The sequence below is a fragment of the Triticum aestivum genome, chromosome 3D (genome assembly GCF_018294505.1).
Source record: "Triticum aestivum cultivar Chinese Spring chromosome 3D, IWGSC CS RefSeq v2.1, whole genome shotgun sequence".
Taxonomy (NCBI): Eukaryota; Viridiplantae; Streptophyta; class Magnoliopsida; order Poales; family Poaceae; genus Triticum; species Triticum aestivum.
The window spans coordinates 23,924,234-23,949,040 of record NC_057802.1 but is presented as its reverse complement, the minus strand read 5'-3'; the positions used below and the strand labels follow the sequence as shown (position 1 = coordinate 23,949,040).

The window sequence follows — 24,807 nt, the reverse complement described above, 5'->3', positions numbered from 1 at the left end:
CAGTGGCGGGCGCTACACTGATAGGATCTTTACCAGTGGCGGATGGCGCGCCTGATAGCTCCGACCGCCACTGATGGCTGTTTTCAGCCCGCCACTGCTAGCCTTTTCTGCAGTAGTGAACCTTGTAGGCTTTTCACATTTTTCATTCATTTTAGAGGTTGAACGACTACTGCACTTCCTAATATCTGAGATGCAACCAATGAACTCAACCTCAAGAGAAGCAGAGCCAAATGCATTTGAAATGTTAGTCTTATTGTATGTTTCAATTGACTCACATATATTGTTGCATAAAATAGGATAGTCTATCATCCTGGACTGTTAATATATTGCATCTATTTTTTAGGTGGATCCTGGCAAACAACCGCCGGGTAGGTATGTAGAAAAACATACCTCAGGTTCTATTGGGGCGTGTTTGGTTGCCGTCGCCTACAGTACCCGCGTTGCATACACATCTCCACTCGGCCTGACTCTAGAAAAACAGCCTCATATGCGACATCTGCGAGTTGTTTGGTTGCCTGCATATGAACTGCCTGCATTAGGAGATCAACTTTGGCACGTTGTTTGGTTGCCTGCATTGTCTCGGCGCATGCAACTACACGTTGTTTGGTTGCCCGCATGGAGTATGATTAAGAGCTAGCATTGCACTTAGCACATAGGGTTAAGAGATAACAGAGGAAGTGAGAGAAGAAATGCAGTGTGCGCCGGACCATGGCGACTGTGGTGGATAGTGGCAGTGGCGCCGTGTCTGACATGACGAGCATGGAGTCGTGGACGAGCGATCCCGTCGGCGGCACGGCGAGCGACACCGTCGGCGAACTAGTTGCGGTGCTCGCGCAAAGACAGTCGACAGAGGAGGAAAATGCAGTGCCCGCACCATGGTATCGTCAGTGCAGTGGACGAGAGAGGAGGCCGAGATGATTGACACCGGAAATGACTCTAGTGTAGTAGGGCGAGAGAGAGGAGGCCAAGATGATCGACCCCGTCGGCGGCGCGCTGAACTGCAGTGTGCACGGAGGCAGAGGACACAAGAAAGCAATGTGCATGCCGTTGCAGCGTCAGTGCAGTAGGAGGATGACAGTGAGTAGGCCGAGATGAGCGACGCCGTAAACGACTCTAGTGTAATAGGACGTGGGCAAGGAGATCAAGGGGAGTCGGCGTCGAGAGGGACGAATAGGAGGACTCTGAGCAGAGGACAGAGGACAGTAGACTGCTGATCGAAGAGAGATGAAGCTACGATCGTCGAAACCAAAAACTTACAACACGAATGTTGTGAGGAACTGCGAGATTAGGCTGCTGGTCAAAGGAAATTTCAAACGATCGATCGTGCACGACGAATCTGACAAAATTCGTCAAGAATAGCTTCAAACGGGAAGACGAAATTAAGAACTTACGGCCGACGAAACTACGAACCGATCGCCTAAATGGAACCGTAGCATCGAGGTGCATCTTTTTCATGTAGAGCTTACCTCGAATCGAAGCACCTTTGGGTAGATCGGAAGGGGCTAGGAAGAACAAAATTAGAGCAAAGGTTAATGGAGGTAGGAGAAGATAAGCACCCACAAGCTGCATACCAGCTCGTATCCCTCCCATCTCCCCTCGTGCAAGTGGCCCATCTTGTATGCTCGCCTCAGCCTGGCTCGCTAGAAACTTCGAACATGTCGTGAGTTAAAAGTAGTGGCTTAATAGGAAAATGCAGCCAAGTACACTTGATCCCGAAAGAATGATCAACAGATAGTCTACCCTAGCAATTGCATGTGCAATAACCGTCAAGTATCTTGTTTCAAGAGAGAAAAAATGGTAACCAAGTATCATATGGAATCAAAAGGATAAGAAAATGTATCATTTTCGCAAAAAGGAAAGGTGGATCAACATGACTGTAGTCGTGCTGGTTTGTTGATCTAGAACTTCATTTTATGTGACATGATGAGAATTTAGCTCTAGAAATAGAAACATTAACTCAAAGAGTAAGTAGAAAGATCCGAGCAAAAGTCTACCTCTTATGGTAGACTCAACCAAAGCAAACTTCACCTGGAGTAAGTGGATTGGTAAGTGAGTTCTAAATGCGAACTATATGAGATGGCAAATCTTACCTACGAAATATATTTTATGGCAACCACTTTCACAGTCTGCATTTGATAACACATCAATGCACCCACTGATATATTATGGTCTAGCAGAATTGAAATGGGAAAAAGGAGACAGGGAGTTAGAAGACAATGATGCATCACAATGTACATATAATATCAACTGAATTTAGCTTGCATTTAAATTCCATGAAATCTTTACTCTATGTATATTTTTACAAACGCAACAATCATCAGTCTTACATCTTTCACAGAAGAGAAATATGATAATGAAATATGAACTTACTTTTGAAGGGAGAGGTGGCTAGGAGACCAAGACCTGCGAACAAATGGATATTTTGGCTCCAAACTTTGCATGCATTTTTGCCAGTTGTTGCACAGCAAAATGACATGAGGCATTTGGAAGTATCAAAATATGAAAGAGGTTCACATGAAAATTTCAGTATCACCTTAGACTTTCCCAAATTGGTTCAAACCAGATAAAAATATCAAAATATGAAAGAGGTTCACATGAAAATTTCATTATCACCTTAGACTTTCCCTAGGAAAAGGTACCACATGAGGGTTTACAAATGAAAAATAGAAAGCTAATAGGACCTGAATTAGAAGCAACATTCAATTACCCAAGAAGATGTTACAAATCACATTATTAGTTATAAATCATACAATGTTTAGCTTAACTAAAATTAGAAGTTTCCCAACTGAGGTAACTTGATTCGGTGTAAGTATATGAGTTGAACTAAAATCAGAAGTTTCACAATAGAGCTAGTCTATATACATTTATCACTAGAGATGACATACATGCATGACACATGTGATCCTCCTTTATTCAGCAAGCCGTATCTACTGGGAGAAAAATCGATAGCGGAAAGAATATAAAACATAAATCCTGTGTACTACTTTAGACAACAAACAGGAGTAGTCAAGGTGAAAGAAAATTATATTGGCCCCATTATTAGTGAAACTTACCTGAAAAACACTTAATGACTCTAGATGTGCTTTCTCTACAAAAGAACGCCACCCCACCTTCCTGAAACTGTAGGAAGTTTTTTAAAATGAGCGCCTGAGTGGGCATTCACTTATGTCCAGTGGCCATTCTTACCACCGTTAGCGACGAGTGTCATGTACTTTGCCGCCAGCTTCTTTGCACAAAATTGGCAACATAAATCAAGGACAATGCATCAAAGCAATAGTTATATAGCATTATTGCATCAACACAGGCGACAATCATTGGGTGCAAAAAATCAAGTGATTTGATAGTGGAAGGATTCACGACAGTTACATGCTTATTTTTGGTGATATATAGGACAAGTGTAAGCGAGCGTGACTGCGTGAGGGAGAAAGTGTTGGGCCGGTGGAGTGGGCTATGTGTCTACAGGGCCCAAACAGAGTAACAGACATCAAACAAAAAAAAGAAATCCCATCGCTCGATCCAGAAACCCCATCGGTACGCGTACTGCGGCGGCGGGGGGCGGTGCTGGACTGCAGCTGGTGCTGGAGCTTGGAGGTCGGTCCAGCGGCGGGGGCGGCGGTGGGGAGCGGCTCCGGCGCACCGCGGCACTGAGGTTATTCCGCACCCTACATGATCGTTGTTTGATCCTGATAGCACAAGTCATTCAGAGTAATTTTTGTTGTTGCTTCCATTGCCTAGAACTAGAAGGCTGCAAGTAGTTGGGGCTACGGCAGTCCAAATCCTAAGATGATTCCTTGCGTAGACTAAACTGGATGCATTAGATATGAATATTATTTCTTTGCGATGACCCCCAACGCCCTTCCTACATAGACATAAGTCTAGCTTGCAGGCATAATTAGACATGTGAACAGAATTTGAGCATGTGCAATGCAGCCTTTTAGCTTTCCCTTTTTAACTGACGAAGTCAATGAAATTGATGAAGCAATCTAATTGTTGCAGCAGCGCGAGCTTGGTGGCGCCCCACTGGCCGGAGTGCCGGTGATGGATTCCGATGAAGAGGAGGATTGGATAGGGATAGCTGCTGCCGTTGAACTCGAAGAGGCTGAGGCTGAGGCTGCTGCTGCCAAAGAAGCTGCGGGTGTGACAGGGGCAGTAGCTTCGGCGCCCAGATCAACCAACCGGAAGCGACCACATGACTCCGATGACCAGCAGGTATCCTCTTCTAGTATCCTTTCTTTGATATGTTAGTTGGGAACTTGGAATGTTGAATAAGAACATCAGGTTGTTAGCAGTAACAGGACACTCAATTTTGGTGCCATTTGATGTTGTAGGGCATTCCTCCGGCATTTCATGCTAATGCATTCATAAATTTGTAGGTCTCGTTCGGAAATTGGAATTATGGGATCATATTGTGGCATAAGTGAGCATTTTTAAGTGACAAGAGTCCATGTTAGCAGTTTACTAGTTTTTAAGAGCCTTTTTATTCATTTGTTGTTGAATGCTATGAGTTTTGGTTGAATAGACTTGCATTTCTAGTGAAAAAAAATTAGACATTAAATGTTCGCCCCAGCTAACTCCAATTCCAATTCCTGGGTCTGCCACTGAGGACAATGTTGGAGGACCCAAGTAAGCTGGCCTGAGGAGACACGCCGTGCATTTGCTACCCTAGCTACTGCACAAAACGAACTAATCCTTTTTTTTGGGGGGGGGGGGGGGGGGGGGGGGGGGGTGTAACATCATGTTGTTTGGAGAGAGGGAGAGAGAGAGAGAGAGAGAGAGAGAGATCCTAATTAATCATGTTCCAGTTCCTATTTTTCACATTTGCAAGTTTGTTTTAAGTCATGTCACACTATGACCGTCTTTGCATATTGCAGCGTCATTCAACGTATATAATTGGAGGCTTGTGAAAGTCAAATTACTCCCTCTATCCATCTATATAGGGCCTAATGCATATTTTGAGGTTAATTTTGACCACATATTAAAGCAATAATATATGACATGCAAGTTACACAAAAACACATCATCAAATTCGTATGCGCAAGGAGCTTCCAATGATATAATTTTCACATTCTATATCTCATATACTATTAATCTTATTAATAGTCAAAGGCAAACACTACTGCTGCATTCCTAGCAAGTGAGGTGATAAATTTACTATAATTGCCGCAAAATTAAATCAAGGTTCTGGTGATAAATGTACTCCCTCCATTCACTTTTGTAAGTCGTTTCAGATGGCTCAAAATGGATTGTTTGCACATTGTCTGAAATGTCTTCAAGGTCTTATAAAAATGAACAGAGGGAGTACATAATACTCTACCCATGATACTTATGACACTTTCTGTGACAAACTATGAATTCATACGCAAAGTCTAACAGAGTCATCAATTCAACATAAAAGAAACTGATATGCAAGTACAAGTGACTAATATGAAGAACACAACCTTCTAAATGTGTTGTGTGGTTTAATTTTACCGGATCAATGGAAAGAGATGAAGACAAAAGAGATACCAAGCACTAAAAGGCACTGAATCTCGGCACTATATAGTTAAATCTATCGAGAAAAGTACATGAATCACTCATCCATGAGACTGATCTGTTCAGCACACAAGCAGAAGTCAGCTCATAAAATCATCAGTTATTAGTTGATAAATTTACCACCGTGTTCACCACATCTGGTCAATATTACAGAGCAGGTTCTTGAAATTTTAGAAAGCTTGGGACCATAAGAAGCTCTCTGCAAACACTAACAACAGAATGTGATGGCACATAGTTCGATTTATTCCCTCCTAAACTGACACTGTAATAATCAATAGTCAATCCAATCTGTTCAGCCACTTAGCATCGCAAATCATCCATACATCGCACCGTCACCAGCAGAACCAGGTAGCACATAGTACTAAGGGCAGGAGTAGCGGCAGAACCTGAACTTGCACATGGTCGATGGCGGAGATGCCAAGTGGATCGTGGTATAAATAAATTTAAACAGACAAATAATGCTATGAATGTTGTTAATGTTATCTGCAAACCTGATTCATAATTAAAAAAGAGACCTTCTAACTTGCCACTGCAACCATTATCCTTACATATATATACATAACCACAGCTTACAGGAGAGGCAGCCCCTAATTAATACACTGATATGCTTTTGTTTTTACATAGCCAGAGTAGAAGAAACATCAATTTTTGCACTTAAACTAGGAAAGGGGTTCAGGCATTCATCGAGTAGATATAAGAGAACACTTTTGCCATGATCGGTAATACTATGAAGAAAAAGAAATAAATGTTCCGGCGATGCAGAAACAGGAGATCCAGAACCGAAGCTCGCTCACCCCGTGCCACCGGATTCCCTTGAGAGCTAGTATTTGGGTTGAGTATCCCTTTTTGCCTCCTGTGAGATCTTTTATTCGTGCCGTATAGTTGCCTGACCACTGGTTTGACCACGTCTGCCTCTGCTAAATTTAAACAAGGCAACTGTTAGATGCAGAAGATGGGGAATGAAAGGCATAAAACCTCTCAAGGGAAAGGTTTTCTATGGGGAAAGGCCTCGACTAGAGTTCGCACGACACCATAGGATCGTAATACACAGATCATGAACCAATTGTGTTTTGGGATAGAGTAAAAGTTGTTCTTTCTTCTTACAATTTCATTTCATCGCTATACCACAAAAAAGAAGAGCTGCAGCGTGAGCCATGCCGTGGTTCGACCCAACAACAACTAAGGCCACCCCACAGTGGCAAAAATGGTGTCTCGGGGCAGAGACATGTCCACCAGGCATGCCAGGAGACATCATGGTAATGGAAGGAGATTGGATCTAGCTAGCTGCAGTTAGACAAGGTTCAGATGTCACTGCAGTGGAACTTTCGTGATGGCTGAGTCATTTTGTACCAGAGCCGGTTGGGTTATGGTAATTTGTGGTGCAAATTAAAAGCCACTTGTTAACAAACTTGCCTGTCTGTCGATACTGTAATTTGAAACCCATTTGGGCGAGATTAGTACTAGGACGGGTGACCTCCTGGGAAGTCCTCGTGAAAGAGTTTCATATCTAGCCTACCCCAACTTGTTTGGGACAAAAGGCTTAACATGCACTCCCTCCGTTCCTAAATATTTGTCTTTTTAGAGATTTCAAATGGACTACCACATACGGATGTATATGTGCAGATTCACTCATTTTGCTTCGTATGTAGTCACTTGTTGAAATCTCTAGAAAGACAAATATTTAGGAACGGAGGGAGTATTATAATGTAGTTGAATTAGCATTTACAGTTCCTTGCCTCAGTACTCATAAGCACTAGCAGTATTTAGCATCAGCTGAGGCCTTTTGCTAGTTTCCAACACATGAACATGTATATTGGATTGGGCACTCTAGTTGATTTTCAAGTTCGAGGAGCGGCTACACAATCTAATGTCAACAGTGTCAATATACAGATGTACATTCTCCTATGCAAGCACACTTAACCAACAGCTAACCAAGATTCCAAAAAAAAAACATCATACTATATTGTTGGTAAATCACATTTTGGGCATGAGAGGATGGAAAAAAGGGCAGAATTACCATACCTACTGGCATATTGTCGAGGTAGTACTTGGGGAAGGCACATGGAGAGTACATGGTAACGCCACAGAAGGGTTGGGTGGACACTGGGACTAGCGCACTGAGAGAGGCATGTTTCATGTCAAGTGCGACAATCCATGTCGTGTCATCTTGAGCCTTTACCATGGCCCTTATGTAGAGAAGATGGTCATCTTGGATGCTCAGGGTGGGGTTAATGAAAATAAGATTCTTCAGCTCCAGTAGTTTGTTCTCATCATCCAGCAGCTCAGGCAACAAAGCAGAATAACTCGTGTCGACCGAGATTTCAGCAACATCAACCGTGCGGCGGTTGCGCCAATCATCCCAAGAGAGCTTCCTGTTCCATGTGGTGGCTTTCCAAGCGATGCCACTGCTTCCATAGTCAGGCTCATCGAAATCTATCTGGACAAACTTGATGAGATCGCCGCAGCAGGAGACGTCGCACAAGTGTTCCGCGGCGATGTCGGGGACACCATCCTCATCAACGAGAGGAACCCTGGATGCGGGGAATGGAATGTACTTGATGACGGGACGCTTGTCGAAGAGGTTGCAGAGGAGGACAATACCACACAAGAGATCAACCCAGCCCAGCGAGGTTTCTCCGACAGTGATCTGCTTGCAGCTGTAATGCCTATCGAGCAGCACCTTGTCAGACTGGGACAAGCGCGGCATGGACGGCTTGGTTCTGCTCCATGCCCGCGTGGTGGAGGAGAAGACGTAGGCGCGATACTCCCAGCAGTCACGATGGTCAATCCAGTTGCGATCGAGGAAAGCCACGGCGAAGTGGCCGCCGCCGCAGGGCAGGATGCCGAACTGCTGGGACTGGAAGGCTGGGACCTCAGGGTCCGGCTCCGGGAGCAGGTGCAGCGACGGGCGGTTGCCGGACGGGCCGCGCGCGGAGTAGACGAAGTGGTGGACGGAGCCCCACTCGGGGACGTTGAGGGTGACGGAGAAGAGCACGAAAGCCCCCTCGGCGCAGATGAGCAAGGGCGGGGTGTCGGAGTAGTCGTCGCCCTCGAGGCCGGGGCAGTGGACGGAGAAGTGGGAGACGCCCGGCGGGTCGGCGAGGCAGAAGGACACCTCCACGGCCTGGCCCTCCGGCGTGCGGCACCCGGCGGTGGTCTCGTTCCGGTTGTCGGAGATACGGCCCGTCTTGTTGAGTAAGGCCCAGTCGGGGTGCGCGGAGGGCCGGACAGGAACAACGGTGAGCGCCATGGATCTGGAGGTTAAGGTCCGCGGGAAAAAAGTGTGAGACGAGGTTGGCAGCGGCGGCGGCGATTTGGTGCGGGACGGGAGCGCTTTGCAGTTTGCTGTTTCTCTCTGGCGCTGGAGGGAGCAGTTTTGTGACCGGGGAAGACGAGAGGGACTCTGATTCACATCCGATCCGAGTCTGACTCCGAAGGTTTTCTTTTCCGGCTCTCTCTCTCTCTCTTTCTCTCGATCGATCGATCTCTCAAACGTGCCAGCCTATCTTGTTCGGTCCTCCGCAGATTATCGTTTTTTTTTTTTTTGTTTGTTTCGCACACATCCACTCATGGATTGGAGCCTCGTTTCCGATCCAAACCAAATTAAACTGATGGACATGCCGGTTGCTCAAGGTGGATTGAGAGAAACATAGAAGGCGCGCGCGGAGGCCAAGGCCAGAGGCACCACCCAAGGGAGGACCGACGACCATCCAAGCTTCTGCCGCTCACCGCCGGTCTAACATGCTTGTCCTTCCCGCCTCGCCATCGCTCCTCGTCCCAAGTCCTAACTCGCACGCGTACCCGGCATGCAGATGGATCATCCTTTACTATATATGGACACGCGGAGAAATCAGGCCATAGCCGCTTGGGCCCCGCGTCGCTCCCGTAGGGGCAACTCGGGCGGCGATAACCTAGCCCGCCGCCGGCCACCCCTCCCCCCTCTCCTCTCCCTCGCCACCACCGGACACTAGTGCAGAACCGGGCTTTAGCGCCGGTTCGTAAGGGCCTTTAGTGCCGGTTCTACAACCGGCACTAAAGAGTGGGGACTAAAGGTCCCCTCCCTTTGGTATCGGTTCATCACGAACCGGCGCTAAAGTGCCACCACGTGGCACGAGCCAGGCCAGGGTGCGTGCAGGACATTAGTATCGGTTGATAACACCAACCGGTACTAAATGTTTGGGGGTGTTTTGGTATTATTTTTTTCCATTAATTTTGTGTTTTCAATTTAATTTAGTGATTATTTTAGTTGTTAAATCAGTAGGTGAAAGTACCGCAGATTAGTTTCGACTGGATGCATGTGGATCCTAGCTAGCTAAGTGAAGTATATGCCATATCCATATTATACTTGTATGCCATATCCATATTATACTTGATCACTTAATTATAGGTGATCAAGTATAATATGGATATGGCATATACTTGATCACTTAGCTAGGATTCATCCAGCTGAAACTAATCTGCGGTTTCTTTCATAAATGATATAATAACTCATCATCATCATCATATTAATATAAAAACTCTTGCATCATATCATCAACAACAGTAAACTAGCTAGCTAAAAATCATCACAGTCGTCATTACCATTGTTTAATCATCATAGTCATTACCGCTATCTAATCACCACCAGCACTAGCTTAAAGAAAAAACATTCACTTGTACCAGAAGCAAAGATATCATCGAGTTCAACATGGTCATGATATTATAAGCGTTCATAATTAACACCACAAAAGCAAATCACCCCTTTGAGATTAAGTTCAGGACGAAGAACACGGACATGAGAGAACAAAAGTACTAAGAGCATGAACTAGCTAAATCACTCCTGCTGCTCTCTCTCAGGTAAAATAGCATAGAACATGTATAGCTCTCCTGATTCATCATACTGGAGCATGCAGATGAACCTGTCTCCTAATCATGGGCTGCGCTTCTCATTGTTGCCCCCTAGTACTTCTCTGCTAGGATCGTTAACAATTTTGCTCCAATCTTTCACTATTAAGCATTCATCGCTTTTAGAAATCCTGAATGCACTCATGTGCAATGTAGGATATCTTGGCCGTAAGCTACCCATTGACATGTGACCTTTAGTCTCGATCCACTGAGGCACAACTGTCATCGGGAGTCCCTGTTGAAGAACATCGTATAGTAATTAATATACTTAGCAATGAAAGTTTAGCAAAAAAATAATGTATGCAAAAGATGCACTGAGGACAAATAGTAAAAATCTTACCATATTTCGTAAATAGATGTGACCGTAGTTCAATACGATCACTACTTGTCTCACGTTTTGAGTACTAACATTTCTAAGTCCAGGAAGAAAATTTGTCTTAACAGTATGAAGATCCTCAAGTCATGAAACATAATGACTTATCTCCTTGCAGTTTAGTTCAGCTCCGGGACAGTAGTAGGTCCTATCTACCAAGCGCCGGACATGTTTGCTTGAATGGAAATAAGCTGTCAATGAAAATAAGTTGTCAACTATTTTTGAATAAACAATATCAAAGACATAAATATGGTTGAGAAACTCACATAATGGTAGAACTGGAGGCGTCTGCACATCGACCCAGATGTCGATATTACCTTCAATATCATCTTCCGGACGAATATCAAAGGTGATAACCATATCAGGCTCAAATGCATAAGCCTTGCATAGTGCTTGCCAAGTTTTGCATTCAAAATAGGTGTACGTGTCTGCATTGTATAATTTGACGTTGAAAGTATAACCATGCTCGGTCTTCAGGTAAACTCTCTTTACCTCCATAGTTTCTATAGCACTGAAACCTATCTTATTCAAGACAAAAATTCTTGCATGGCAGGGGATGCGCTAGTAGAATAGTGAAAATTTAAAATTGTAAGTTGAAGCAAATGAAGCATATATATAAGTCATGTTTAATTATGAAAAAAGACTTGTCGTTGTGACTTACTGTATTCACTTCGAAGGTCTCATCCAACTTGATGCTGAAGCGTCTATCATCAACAAGGAAATTTCTGTCGCACAGGCCGCGCTGGTCTTCACAGTATTCACACTTAATGAAATCTTTTTCATCGTCAGACGACATTTCCTATTAATTAGATCATCAAATCTCATATATCTAAATTTTCTTACTAAAAATAAACTAGTTCTATTAATTCAACTAAGAATTTACTAAAAATAAACTAGTTCTATTAATTTTCTTACTAAAATATATAAAGTAGCTACATATAGTAATATTTTAATTAGATCATCAAATCTCATATACGTAAATTTTCTTACTAAAAATAAACTAGTTCTACTAATTCAACTAGTTCAACTCCGCACATTTACTAAAAATAAACTAGTTATATTAATTCAACTACTTCAAATAATCTCATATACCTAAATTTTCATACTAAAAATAAACTTGTTTTATTAATTTTCATACTAAAAATAAACTAGTTATATTAATTCAACTAGTTCAAATCTCATATATATACCTAATTAATATCTAGCTAATTCATCTAAAATTGACATTAATATTTAACATCTTTTCCATATAATTCATCTAACATGCATTAACATTAATTTTAACACAATCTTAATTATCTACGTAATTCATCTAACATTAATCTAAACAACAGAAAACAAAAAATAAGTAAAAAAAAAAATATGTGTGTGTGTGTGTATGTGTGTGTGTGTACGTACGAGCGGGGGGCGGCGGCGTACGGGCGGCGGCGCGAGACAGCGACGCGACGAGGGCGACGCGATGGGGGCGACGCGACGACGGACGGCGGGCCGGGGGCGACGACGGGGACGGCGGGGACGGCAACGCGCGAGACGGCGACGACGGGGAGACGGCGACGACGGGGGCGGCGGCGCGAGACGGCGGGGGCGACGGCGCGAGACGGCGACGACGTCATCACCCTGCGTCGGTAGCAACATCATCACCGTCATCACGCCGTCGTGCTGATGGAACTCTCCCTCGAAGCTCTGCTGGATCGGAGTTCGTGGGACGTCATCGAGCTGAACGTGTGCTGAACTCGGAGGTGCCGTGCGTTCGGTACTTGGATCGGTCGGATCGTGAAGACGTACGACTACATCAACCGCGTTGTCATAACGCTTGCGCTTTCGGTCTACGAGGGTACGTGGACAACACTCTCCACTCTCGTTGCTATGCATCACCATGATCTTGCTTGTGCGTAGAATTTTTTTTTTTGAAATTATTACGTTCCCCAACAATGAAACTCTCCCTCGACCCTCTGCTGGATCAAGAGTTCGAGGGACGCCATCGAGCTGAACGTGGGCAGAACTCGGAGGTGCCGTACGTTCGGCGCTTGATCGGTTGGATCGTGAAGACGTTCGACTATATCAACCGCGTTAAACTAATGCTTCCGCTTTCGGTCTACGAGGGTACGTGGACACACTCTCCTCCTCTCGTTGCTATGCATCTCCTAGATAGATCTTGCGTGATCGTAGGAAATTTTTCGAATTTGCATGCTACGTTCCCCAACAGTTGAGGTCGCAGTTGATGTGGCCGGAGAGCTCAAGGAGACGCGGTGGTGCTTCGGTCACAAGAAGCAATAGGCGCAAGGAAGAAGATGAAGCGAGGATGCGGAAACGGTAAAATAGACCTTGGAGCCCTTCGTACGTATTTATAGAACAATAAGAAGGGGAAATGGTAAGTGCGAAACGAGGGCAACGCAATAATTTTCTGACGGAAAGGCGCCTCGATTTCCAGGCCTGTCAGATCCACTCAAGATTCGTGATGATGTCATGCATGGATTACGGAGGTCTGGCGAGATGACGTCACGACAATCTTGAAGGGGTGTGAAATGCTAAAGCGAGGAAACATCAGAAGCCGACAGTGTCTCACAACCCGGCTCGAAAATAAGCTAAAGGAACAAATGGGAGTTCTGGCTTGCAAGAAGATGACCCGGACTTAATTCCAGTATGAACTTTAACATGGATGAATCCAAGTTAACCTAGGGTGTACGGGATATACCCCACGATATGACCTGGCCAGGAATGACCTGACCATCCTATGGCGGCTCGTCATCAGGCTAGTTATGTGGGCCGTAATTCAAAGCCCAGGAGGCGATTGAAAGAAGAGGCCGGCTCGTGGGCCAGTATCTGGTAAGCTAGCTCGACAAGGAAGCTGTAAGGAATTTTCCTTACTTGAAGGACAAGATAAGCAGGAAATAGACTAAGACACGAGTCATAGTATGACCCGGATTCTGTTGTGACCTCAGGTCCTTGACCTGTATATAAAGGGGAACCCCTGAGGGGATTAAGTTACAAGCTCTCCAGTACTAGGTTAGCCAAGTCACACCCTTGTAATCGAGATCTCAAGCAATAATCAATCAAGTGGGAAGTAGGCTATTACCTCCATCATGAGGGGCCGAATCTGGGTAAATCTGTGTCTCTCGATTTCGATCAACCCATTGAAGCTACTACCTAGCTACGATGACCTAACGACTAAGTCCTTTTTCGAGGACATCTACCGTGACAAAACCACGACACTTCGGGAATAGGAATGGCATCATGCGGCTGGATTTCTTCAACGCAATAATTATGTGAGAAAATGAGTTACTGAAAGAACTGTTCGGTCTGAAGCCTGAAATCGCCTTTTTTTTCTAGGCAAGCTCACAAATCGTTTTTTTAGCCTTTTGACCACTCAAATCGGCTAAGGAAAGAAAAGAAAAAAGGCCCGGAAGCCCAAGAGACCGACCCCGACGGTCTGTCTCTTTGGGCTTGGGCTTCCAGACGAAATTGCAGCAACAGGCCCATCCCGGCTACGAACAAAACACCGTGCCCACCCTCTCGAAGGAAAATTGGAGGAGAAAGTATCAGCCGGCTCGGCCTCCGGGTGCGGCTGCGCCTCGCCGTCGGCGCGCGTCGCCAGCCGCGGGCGGCCGTCTACCGCGAGCACCGCACCACCTCCGCCTCCGCGAGCGTCACCAACCCTCCGCCTCCGCCTCCGCCTCCTCCGCCGCCGGTTTCAGCCCAGAGCAGCTTGAGGCGCGAAAACCCCACGGTCTCGCCGTCGTCGGCGCGCTTCGCGAGTCGCGGGCGGCTGCCTACCGCGGCCACGGTCGCACCTAGGCCCCCGGAAGCATCCCAAGGCCTCCGCGTCCGCCTCCCCTCCCCCTCCGCCGTCATCGACCCGTAAGGAGCTTGAGGTGCGAAACCCTAAGACGCACGGCCTCGCCGTCGGCGCGCTTCGCCAGCGCGGGCGGCTGTCTGCCGCGACTAGGCCCCCGGAAGCAGCAACGTTACAGAGATCGAGGTACGAAACCCTAACGCTTAAACCTCACGGCCTAGCCGAGCTCATCATCTGTCTAATCAAGGTGCTAATCTAGCCTAGCAGGTCCAATCACTGCCGAGATGGCGCACCGACCGGCTCAGAGGAAGAGGCAGCGGAAGAAGCTGGCCGAACTGAACTGCAAGCTTAGAGCAGAGCAGCTTAGAGCAGAGCAGAGGAGGTTGGTGGCCACGCCCTCACTGAAGTTATGTTTCTTGATGCTGGTGGGGTGGGTGTGGCGGTCAAAGTATGAGGTATGAAACTATAAACGCTTAAATCTCACTGCCTAGCAGAACTGTCCTAGCTGATCAAGCTGATAATCTAATCTAGCAGGTGCAATCTGGCAAGAGGCATGGACAGCCCACAAGAAGGAGGCAGCACCGCAAGTGGAGGGCGGTGCAGACGGTGTCCGATCGACCTGTGATGAGTTCTTTCCTGTTCCCATTGATCATCTTGCTCCTGATGCTCCTGGTGCTGGCGCGGTTCGTACCACCCGAGTGGCTGCCAAAGTTTATGGCCTGGCTTCTGCCTTGGATGTCATCTATTCTACCAGTCGCAGTACTGGTGCCAATGTTTCTTCACTTTCTTTCTGGTTGGCCAATGGAGCAAGCTTGGCTCCTGCTGATTGCCATATGGCCACAATGGGCGCTTACCCTTTTGGTATGATTTGTCCCTCTAAATTCTTATTTTTCATGTACTTGAAATCCAAATATGGTCCCTGTCATCGTGACATAGAAATAACTGACCTTGTTGGTAACAATTGCATAAGAAATTTTAATTTTATATGCAACTGAGCTTGATCGACCTTTTGCTTTCTTACACTTCATCTTTGAATTCTTTCTGGTGCTTCTTGTGCAATTTACTTATCTCAGCCCACTTAATTTATCTTGAATTTGCATGTAGTAATATACTTGTGCCGACCCCCCTTTGAGCCATAATGTGAAATGGAGATGAACCATGAACACATTAATTGATTTCTGATTGCTAGTATAAAGTCTCAAGCAAACAGTCAGCACCAAAACATTTTTAAACAGGTTGCAACTTAGAAGTGCGCACACTGAATGACCCGCATATAAGTAGCTGTTTTGCATAACCCTTATGTAGTTATGTAGTCTGCCCTTTACTTGGAGAATAGCTCTTTTTTCATTCTTTTATTGTAGACTTCCGTTCTAGAAACTTATTTTCGTGTGCATACACTGAATGAATGAAGGAAGGAACTAAATTTCTTGACTGAGGCGCTAGGCCATGGCAGATATGGATATCCATGTAATCTGTTCAGTTTATAACAAATCCGAACATTCGGTGTTCTTCAATCAATAAGCACATCACGTCCTCACACTGAAGGGTACTTTCCGAATTATTTATTTTTGAGTATGCAGTAGGTAATTGAGTATGGTTTCAGCTTCATCATTGTCAACCTGTATCCATGGCTATGCAGGATCATGATAAGCTGGCGCTGAAGTTTTATGCACATTTTCATATTCTGTTAGAGTTGAGTCTGAACTTATCGACTTGCATGTGGCTGGGCTCATTCCCATGTAGCCACGTAGTTACGAGGTAGACGGTTTAGCGGAAATCTGGTCTATTCATTCTTGCCGATGTAACATAAGATGCATGTTCTTTGTAGGGATAAACCAGCAAATAACTATCCTAACTCAAATAAGACGCCAAGTCAAACTCCTAACCCAGCCAAATAGTTTTAATATGAATTTACCTACCAACTATGATCTTAAGGATCCCCTAGTAGCTTCCTTGCATTATTTACAGTGTCAAGGAGCCTTGCTGCATTTGTTGTTGTCTTCTCCAACTGCCTCAGGTGCTGGCTTACAGTGGCTCTAATTCGTTGTACCCCAAAAAGGAGTCCATATATATTATTCATAGCCCTGAGTTTATGCGTCTTGTTAATCTAAAATATTGGTGCCAAACACAAGTTTGCTTTACTGTCTTTTGTATCTCTATATCCACAAGAGTGTGACCAATTGCGAACACGAAAACGGAGATAATGCTTTTACTTTAATTGATAACTGAACAATATTGTAGGTAGGGCTGCCTGTCTTGCCTTTAAGTGCTTACCTGACATATTATATATGGCAAGCAGACCAGCTGGTTTACTTTAGAAAGCGGCATATAAACTCCCTTATTATTCCTTTAGTGGTTTCTATCTAAACTATACCTTGTTTGACTGAAGTTGAGCGAGGAATAGTCTTTGGAGGATTATGTGCGTGCCAATGCTGTCACTGAAGAGTACAAATTGAGTGCTAATGAAGACAAAGATGCTGTACTTCTTACCACTAAAGTTGGGATGGACCTCTGGTCTGGCTTCATTGAAGTGATCATTAAAGCATACCGATGTAACAAAAGTTGGGGAGGTGGGTTCTCATCGGAGGATCTGAGGATGTGCGGCCATAGCTGCCGAATCAGTTTGAACCCTACCTTCCCAGCCTCGTTCCCAAATCTACTTCGTGATTTTGCAAAGCTGGCCCATCTATTAATCAGTCATTTCAAAGTTGAAAGGAAGCACGAAGCGTACATGAGATTTCTCTACAGGAGCATGATAAAGCCTGGAGCAAGTGAAACGCCAACTCCGGATGCCCAGGAGGCCCACATCAAGTTCATAAGGAATCATCCTGCCCTGCGCTCACTTCGTCAGAAAAGACTCTTCCTTGAAGACGTCATCAAAGCTTTCAGATCAATGGGACATGCTGAAAAGAGACGATTTGCAAAAACCTTGCAAAAGATAAAGGCTGGACCAGATTGGAGGCTGATTGCTCAGCGGAATGCTAGCTTCTCTGGGGTGTTGTTCTTCAGAAGCGTGAAGCATGTGTTTGTATATCGGTCAAGTCAAGAGGACCTGTTCCGTTTTATTCGGAACTTTTTTGCTCACGGGTCGGACGCTGAAGTAAGTAACTGTAACCATAACTTGAATCTGGGTTGACATTAGTTGGAAACTTTGAATGTGCTGTAATTAACATGTATCTTATTTTGACAGGGTGGCGAGGAACTTATTGGTAACATGGAGGACATTGACTGTATTGATATGGAGTTGATGCCAACATTTGTTATACAGCTATTCCATCAAATGATAGTGAATTCAAACATGTCTGGGAAGTAAGTTTTCTTTTCTGACCTTAACACGAACAACCAGCTCATGTTGTATCTGACCCCGGTGTTTTCAAACATGTCTGGAAATACCTCATGAACAACTCAATTTTTTGTTTTTATAATTCGGCGTACGTCATGAACAGAAAGTGACTGGAATATGAGCACACCGTTGTTGTTAACCTGTTGTTTGTTGTTTGACCAGTAAGGTACACCAGTATATCCACTTTATCCTCTCTGGTGAACCTAGGAGCCTTGTTTTCATCACCTTATATGACCTAGAATTTGTAGCGCCTTAGCCCTTGAATCTAATTAGGGGGTCTTGTGGCCTAAATAGTCCGCCTAAATGACCTATACTTATGCTGTATTGTTTTATGTGCACAGATACATAGAGGAGGATCTGTCGATCATTTTGTGTATTTTCTGTTTATGATATGATTAGTATTATTATCTGCAGGGATGTTAACAGTATGATTGAAATCTTGCAGGTTCGCATATGCATGGAAGCATTACGGGTTGATTGAATGAAGTGTGCTGGAGGAGTCATCGTGGCTGTTGTGGGGCAAGGCGAAGGCTGGTGTTTGTAACACTAGAACAAGATGTAGAGATACTGATTTAGGCGTGGAAGTTACTCCCTCTGTCCCAGAATATAAGAACGTTTTTGACACTATGCTAGTGTTAAAAACGTTCTTATATTTTGGGACGGAGGGAGTAGCTGTTAATCTTGAGGCCCTTCCTCTGATGGACGTCCTGATGGTGTAGGAGTTTAAGGAAAGTTAGTGCGATTGGCCCTGGGGTGGGCAGGATGCTGTGGTTGTTAGTCTTAGCGCCGGGCCTGAGTGTTGGTAGGAAAGATTTGGCTGGCTGTCCGTAAACCTGGGTGAGGGGTTGTAAGGAGTTAGCCCTGGCCGGATGATGTTGCGTCCGCTGGGAACGCTAGCTTATGACGTTGTGCGAATTACGGCAGCATTTTGATGTGGATCTTTTATCACTGTGTCCGGCCTTTGGTTTTTCTGTTGCAGTTTATTACTAGTATGTGCTTACTGCTATTTTAACAGCCTGGTAAGTTTGTTTTCTTTTCTACTTGGGACTGTGCTGGTGGTGTTTTTGGTTCCTGCCTGGGCTAGTGTCTCCAAACCCCAAGGGATAACAGTGGACAGGCTAAGCTAGGCCAGGCGATGGGCTTACCTGTGGCTTGCCCGTAGAGCATAGGCATAGGAAAGAAGAGAGAAAAATCTCATTTTGCGTTCCAGTGTAGTTTGCAATGTGTGCACTAAATTTCCATTGATACTGTACTAACTACACACATAATGGGAAAAAAGAGAGAGGAAAAGAAGAGCTATTCCTGTTTAGTGCTTTGGTACATGGCTCTCTTGACATTTGGCACTTTTCCTGCTAGCATTCAAAAAAGTGAACTAGCCGCCAAAAGAAACAACCAGATTGATACTTGGGTAACAAAGGGCCGCCGTAACAAAGGGATAAAACAACAACAACAACAACAACAACAACAAACCTCTACAGCATGAATCTCATACGTATCCAAAATCTCACAACATTCTTATAACAAAGGAACACGAACCAAAATAGATGCAACAAATTTCACTGGCTCGCAAAAACCTTATCACCTAGCAATTCCATGCCTTCCAGACACTTGCTACCAACAACGACATCAAAACCTCTAGTCCCAAACACGCTTGCTACCAACATGTCACCAATTCATATCTTCATATAAACTGGCTAGTATCAGGTACTCCCTCCGTTCCAAATTACTCATCGTGGTTTTAGTTCAAATTTGAACTAAAACCACGACGAGTAATTTGGAACGGAGGGAATAGTATGTCAGGGAGATATAGCAGCAGCACCACCATCATGTGGCCTACCATATGCGGTCCACACATTTACCACAGCCAAAACGATCATTGCACACTTGTTCAAGATTACATGCCCAGCACCAGGATGTTGCTCCTTAAGAGTGTCCTACTCTCCTACCTAGTCACCAGCATCACAATCAATGCCATCACCCAGAAAGCGAAACACACAGAACGGCGATTCCTTGAGACCACCTCTTGAAGATGACCGAGCTTCCATCTCTCTTGCTCTGGCTCATCATATATTTCCATTTTATGGCCTCGATTCCTGTGCCTGCCAAGATGGACAAGGCCACAGAACCATCACTAAACGCAGATAAAATTCAGAACAATGGAACAAGCAAAAGGTAGCAATATATGAATTACCTCTTAAAGTGCTTGCCCACTTGATCGGCCATGTCTGCCCCTGCAAAGAATATGGACAAGGAAACACTTAAACACCACACAAGATGGGGAGGAGACACCATTAACTTCTCAAGCGAGTAAATTTTAAAGGGGAAGGCCCCGGCCTGAGTACCCATGCAACAGAAAAGATTATTACAAGATCCTTGGATGTCACTGTAGTGGCATTTCCATGATAGACGAGGCATTATGAACAAATACTACTTAGGCTATACTTGTCCATTTACAGTTTGATACTTTTGTTTGATTCAGGGAGTGGATTTCAATTAGCATCACAGTTCCTTGTTTTACACAGCAGAATGGCATAAGTCGGTAAGTGGTCTCAATTCTCACAGAACCATGATAATCAAAGAAGTTAATTAGGTATGTGATCATTAACACAAAAATCATGAAATGTCCTCATGATTCACGATGACTGTCTTGTTGACACTTGACACTATCAGCAGCTGTATCACATTGCATACTTAAACCTACCTACCATAACATGCAACAAACAAACTCATGGAGGTCAAGGGACTGGCTGTTGAGAACGGATGCTGTCTACTTGTGTGGGCTAGTTCTGGTAGCACACTTTTTTTCCGATGGATGTGAGCCCTTGTCCTTGTGCCAGTTTTTAATACACAAACATGAACGACGGGTAGCCTATTTGATTTTCAAGGTCGATGAACAGCTAAGCATTCCATGTCAATAGTGTCAATACTGAAACGTGTGTTCTCCTAAGCAAGCAGACATAACCAACAGACAACTAAGAGCCTAAAATATGAAGGAGGTTTAGGTGCATATGTATCTGCGAACAAAACAAATATGCAAGCTTATGAGAAAGTATGTCATCCAGAAGTAGAAATATCTCTAGTTAAGTGTTGTAATGTTGAATTGTTGCACTCTATTATGCCCTCACTTAACAATTAGTATATATAAACCAGTTCATGTGTAATTTGCATAGGCCAATTCGTTACCCTATAGCCCCGCAGTAGTAGTAGTTCTGCTCAGTTAACTCAAAAAGGGGAGAATTACCATACCTGCTGTGAAGTTGTTGAGGTACTTGGGGAAGGCACACGGAGCGCACATCGTAACGGTGTAGTGCCTTTCGGTGGAAATTGGGACAAGTGCCTCCAAAGCCGCATGCTTCATGTCAATGGCGACTACCCATGCTGTGTCATCTCTCATATTCACCTTGGCCATCATGTAAAGGCGAGTGTCATCTTGTGTGCTGATGGTGGGGTTAATGAAGATGAGATTCTTCAGTTGCAGCTGCTGAGTCTCATCATCCAGCAGCTCAGGCAACAAAGCAGAATAACTCGTGTCGTTTGAGCAACATCAACTATGCAGCGGTTGCGCCAATCATTCCAACTGAGCTTCCTGTTCCATGTGGTGGCTTTCCAAGCGATGCCACTGCTTCCGTAGTCAGGATCATCGAAATCAATCTGGACAAACTTGATGAGGTCACCGCAGCAAGTGACATCGCATACGTGTTCTGCGGCAATCTCCGCGACACCATCCTCGTCTGTGATGCAGATCCTTGTTGAAGGGAATGGGATGAATTTGATAACAGGATTCTCGTCGAAGAGGTTGCAAAGAAGGACGATACCACACAGGAGATCCACCCAGCCCAGTGAGTCTGGCCCGACCATGATCTGTTTGCAGCTGTAATGTCCATCAAGTAGCGCCTTTTCGGTCTCAGATAACTGTGACAAGGGCACCTTTGTTGTGCTCCATGCTCGCATCTTGGAGGAGTAGAGGTATGCTTGATACTCCCAAACCTCATCACTGGGAATCCAGTTGCGATCCAGGAAGACGACGGCATAGTGCTGGCCGCCACAGGGCAAGAGGGCAAACTGCTGGGATTCGAAGGCTTCAACCTCGGGGTCCAGGACCGGGAGGAGGCGCAGCGAGGGGCTCCCTGCAGGGCCGCCGGCGGAGTAGACGAAGTGATGGATTGAGCCCCATTCAGGGACGTTGAGGGTGAGGCTGAAGAGAACGAAGGGTCCTTCGGCGCAGATGACGACCGGCGGCTGGTCAGAGAAATCGTCGCCTTGGAGGCCAGGGCAGTGGACGGAGAAGTGGGAGACGGCCGGGGGGTCGGCGAGCCAGAAGGACACCTCGACGGCCTGGCCCTGGCTGGTGTGGGAGTCGGCGGTGGTCTCGTTCCGGTGTCGGGGGGAGATTCCCGCGGCCTTGTTGAGCATCACCCACTCTGGATAGCGCGGGGAGGTGGAGCCCTCGACCTCGACCTCGACGACGGCCGCGATGCGCTTGCTGGTCTCGCTCCCGTCTCGGGAGGTTTGAGCCTTGCTGCTGCTCGACCTCGACCCATTCGCCGGGGGGCGGAGCGGCGGGGCGAGGCTCCGCGGTGGGGACCTTGCGCTTGTCCTTGCCTCGGGCGGTGGTTACCCATGCGACAGTGAGGCGGCGGGCGGGTAGGGGGGGCGGGGGCGGCGGGGATGACAAGGCGGCGCATTCGCCGGGGCCAGGGACGGGAGCGGTGGAGACCGTGGATGGACCGGTTGCCCCCTTTGTCCATACGGAATCACTGGTTTTCATCTCGACATGGCCATGACGGGTGGGTAGGGGGGTGTCGGGCAAGGGCGCCGAGATCTCGGGCAAGAGCTCCGAGATATGGACGGGAGCGGAGGGGATCCCCAAAGATTTCTTCTTGTTTTTGGCGTGGCGCCCCATGGATACGGATCTGGAGGTGGACAACTTCTAGGGCACGGGCAGAGGAGAGGAGGACGGAGGGCAATTTTTCTTGCTGCGTCTCTTTCTCGATCTGCCTCTCCCTCTGTGAGTGAGTGGTGGGTGGGGATTGGGATGGGGATGGGGGGCGGCTTCGAGACGATGGGGATGGGGATGGGGATGGGCATGGGCCGACTTGTCTTGCGCAGTTGCCTACTGGCCTACTATTGGCTACTTGGAAGTTGGAACATCTCTCAAAACAACACAAAAAAGTTGAAAGTTGGAATGAGCGAATCTCGACTTGTCTAGCCAAAATTCTTCCAAATAAAAGCCCCAACTCGCCCCGCGTCGTCTCTTCCGAGGCGACACAGGCGGAATCCTCGGCCACGCCGCCCTCCCGTCCCACGCCCTCCCCTCGCCGTCACCGGAGGAGGCCGGCGGGCTAAGCCCAGGCGGCGGCGGGGTCGTCTTCCTCTCGTCTGGCCGCGGGAGCTCGAGGTGGGGGAGGCTTGATCCCCTTTTTCATGGCGCGACAGATCTAGGCGGGTCGGCTGCTCCGCCGACGGCCAGGTGGGCTCTTCCCTAGCTGATCTTCTCTGGCGTGGCAGCTTCCGAGCAGGAGCTCTCGCAAGTGGCAGCCGCGGCATCTTCGTCGGCGGGCTCTGGTCTTCAGGCCAGCCGCTCCTCTCCGGCAAGTAGGGGTGGGTGCGGCCCCCCTCCATGCTCCATGGGCACGTCCTCGCGCGGGCCGATGGTGCGTTGGCCTTGGTGGTTCTTGGTGGCGCTGCGATGGTGAGATTCCAGATCTGGCCAATTCTGGCTCGTCGGTGTTTGGCCGGCGAGGAGGTGTGCAGCTTGGTGGCTCTCCAGTGCTTCCGGCGTCGTGGCTCTTCGAGAGGTGGGTGGGCGAGCGGAGGTGCTGTCCGTGGGGGTGATGATGGTGTTGGATTGCTCCGGGCAAGCTCTTGCCGGCCGGCGGCGTCGGCGCCTATGGGCGTCGAATAACCTCCTTGGAGGCATCGTCGTGGAGCCCCGCATCCTCCTACACCCTCGAATTTGCTCTTCGGCTAAAAGCCTAAGGCCCAGTAGGGTCGGGCGACGGCGTCGACATCGTCGCTTCCCTCTTTGGGGCGTCGCCTTGAAGAGCTTCGGATCCCGTTTGCGCGCTCACGCGCTGGACGGCCGCGACATTGCGGTCGGCTGGTGCCCATCCAGCGATGTGGATGTTGGCACGACTTCTTGTGTAGTAACGATGGCAGTTTCGAGGGGAGCATGCTTGCAGATGGGTCTTGGTAGTCGGTCTCCTTCCGACGTGTTCGAGGGGTCGCCGTGCCCCGCTTTGTCTTCCTAAAGTTGGAGCTGCTGAGGAGGGGCCCTTGCGATGACGATGACACGAGACGAGTGGTCAGCTCTGGCGCTAGCTCGGCGCAAGCCCAACACTTTTCCCCTAGGATGCTCGTTGATAGAGTCGGAGCTGTCTGGTCGCCGGCGCGTGTGGCTGACTGTTTGGCATCGGCCGGCGCAGGTCTTGACGCTTGTTTGCGGTGAGGGCTTCTTCGGTGGTCCGCGATGGTGGAGCCGGAGTCGCCCCCGCGGAGGTGTGATGACGATGACGCCGGGCTGCAACCTCGACGACGCTTTTCTCCTCGGCGGCGTGTGCGCGTTCTTGTGCGGGTGGCCAGGTCGCCCGTGTGTCCTGTGTGGACATGTTGTAACGTTTTTTGCCCGGTTTTCCGTTAATTAACCGGGCAACTCTCTTCTTATTTATTAATGAGATGAGGCAAAACTTTTGCCTCCGTTTAAAAAAACTTCCAAATTCAAACACAAAAAAACCGAAACGCAGTTGTTTTTGGAAAAAGGAAACCATCGAATCAACATACAGTCAGTCACATTGCACAGGTCATCTCACGACCGCTGGCTGTCCATTTCCTTTTCCTTCTATCCGAATTCACTCCCCCACAGCCGTCATGCCCCGCGGCCTT

At 46.9% G+C, this 24,807-nt stretch overlaps 3 protein-coding genes and 1 long non-coding RNA gene across 7 annotated transcripts; 2 read left to right on the top strand and 2 right to left on the bottom strand.

Annotated features, from left to right (window-relative positions):
• The first annotated feature begins 3,504 nt into the window (after positions 1-3,504).
• On the top strand, positions 3,505-4,617 carry LOC123073871 (uncharacterized). Its single transcript, XR_006435770.1, has 3 exons — positions 3,505-3,649; positions 3,997-4,209; positions 4,374-4,617. It is a non-coding gene; the product is annotated as an uncharacterized lncRNA (long non-coding RNA).
• A 1,453-nt stretch (positions 4,618-6,070) lies between these two features.
• Positions 6,071-8,906, bottom strand: LOC123077020 (uncharacterized). 2 transcript variants are annotated; one of them, XM_044499199.1, is made up of 2 exons: positions 7,555-8,906; positions 6,071-6,449 (listed from the first exon to the last, which is right to left on the bottom strand). In XM_044499199.1, exons 1-2 carry the CDS (start codon positions 8,780-8,782, stop codon positions 6,205-6,207), a joined length of 1,473 nt encoding a protein of 490 aa, XP_044355134.1. In that variant the 5' UTR covers positions 8,783-8,906; the 3' UTR covers positions 6,071-6,204. The 2 variants fall into 2 exon arrangements, with proteins under 2 accessions (XP_044355134.1, XP_044355135.1); XM_044499200.1 differs by having other exon boundaries at positions 6,071-6,446; positions 7,555-8,904.
• A 5,395-nt stretch (positions 8,907-14,301) lies between these two features.
• LOC123077019 (uncharacterized) lies at positions 14,302-18,873 on the top strand. 3 transcript variants are annotated; one of them, XM_044499196.1, is made up of 6 exons: positions 14,302-14,768; positions 14,850-15,037; positions 15,117-15,443; positions 16,972-17,682; positions 17,773-17,891; positions 18,371-18,873. In XM_044499196.1, exons 4-6 carry the CDS (start codon positions 17,086-17,088, stop codon positions 18,408-18,410), a joined length of 756 nt encoding a protein of 251 aa, XP_044355131.1. In that variant the 5' UTR covers positions 14,302-14,768; positions 14,850-15,037; positions 15,117-15,443; positions 16,972-17,085; the 3' UTR covers positions 18,411-18,873. The 3 variants fall into 3 exon arrangements, with proteins under 3 accessions (XP_044355131.1, XP_044355132.1, XP_044355133.1); XM_044499197.1 differs by having other exon boundaries at positions 14,842-15,037; XM_044499198.1 differs by having other exon boundaries at positions 14,842-15,037; positions 15,114-15,443.
• A 908-nt stretch (positions 18,874-19,781) lies between these two features.
• Positions 19,782-22,962, bottom strand: LOC123077018 (uncharacterized). Its single transcript, XM_044499195.1, has 3 exons — positions 21,172-22,962; positions 20,117-20,156; positions 19,782-20,024 (listed from the first exon to the last, which is right to left on the bottom strand). Exon 1 carries the CDS (start codon positions 22,336-22,338, stop codon positions 21,394-21,396), a length of 945 nt encoding a protein of 314 aa, XP_044355130.1. The 5' UTR covers positions 22,339-22,962; the 3' UTR covers positions 19,782-20,024; positions 20,117-20,156; positions 21,172-21,393.
• Between the last annotated feature and the right edge of the window lie 1,845 nt (positions 22,963-24,807).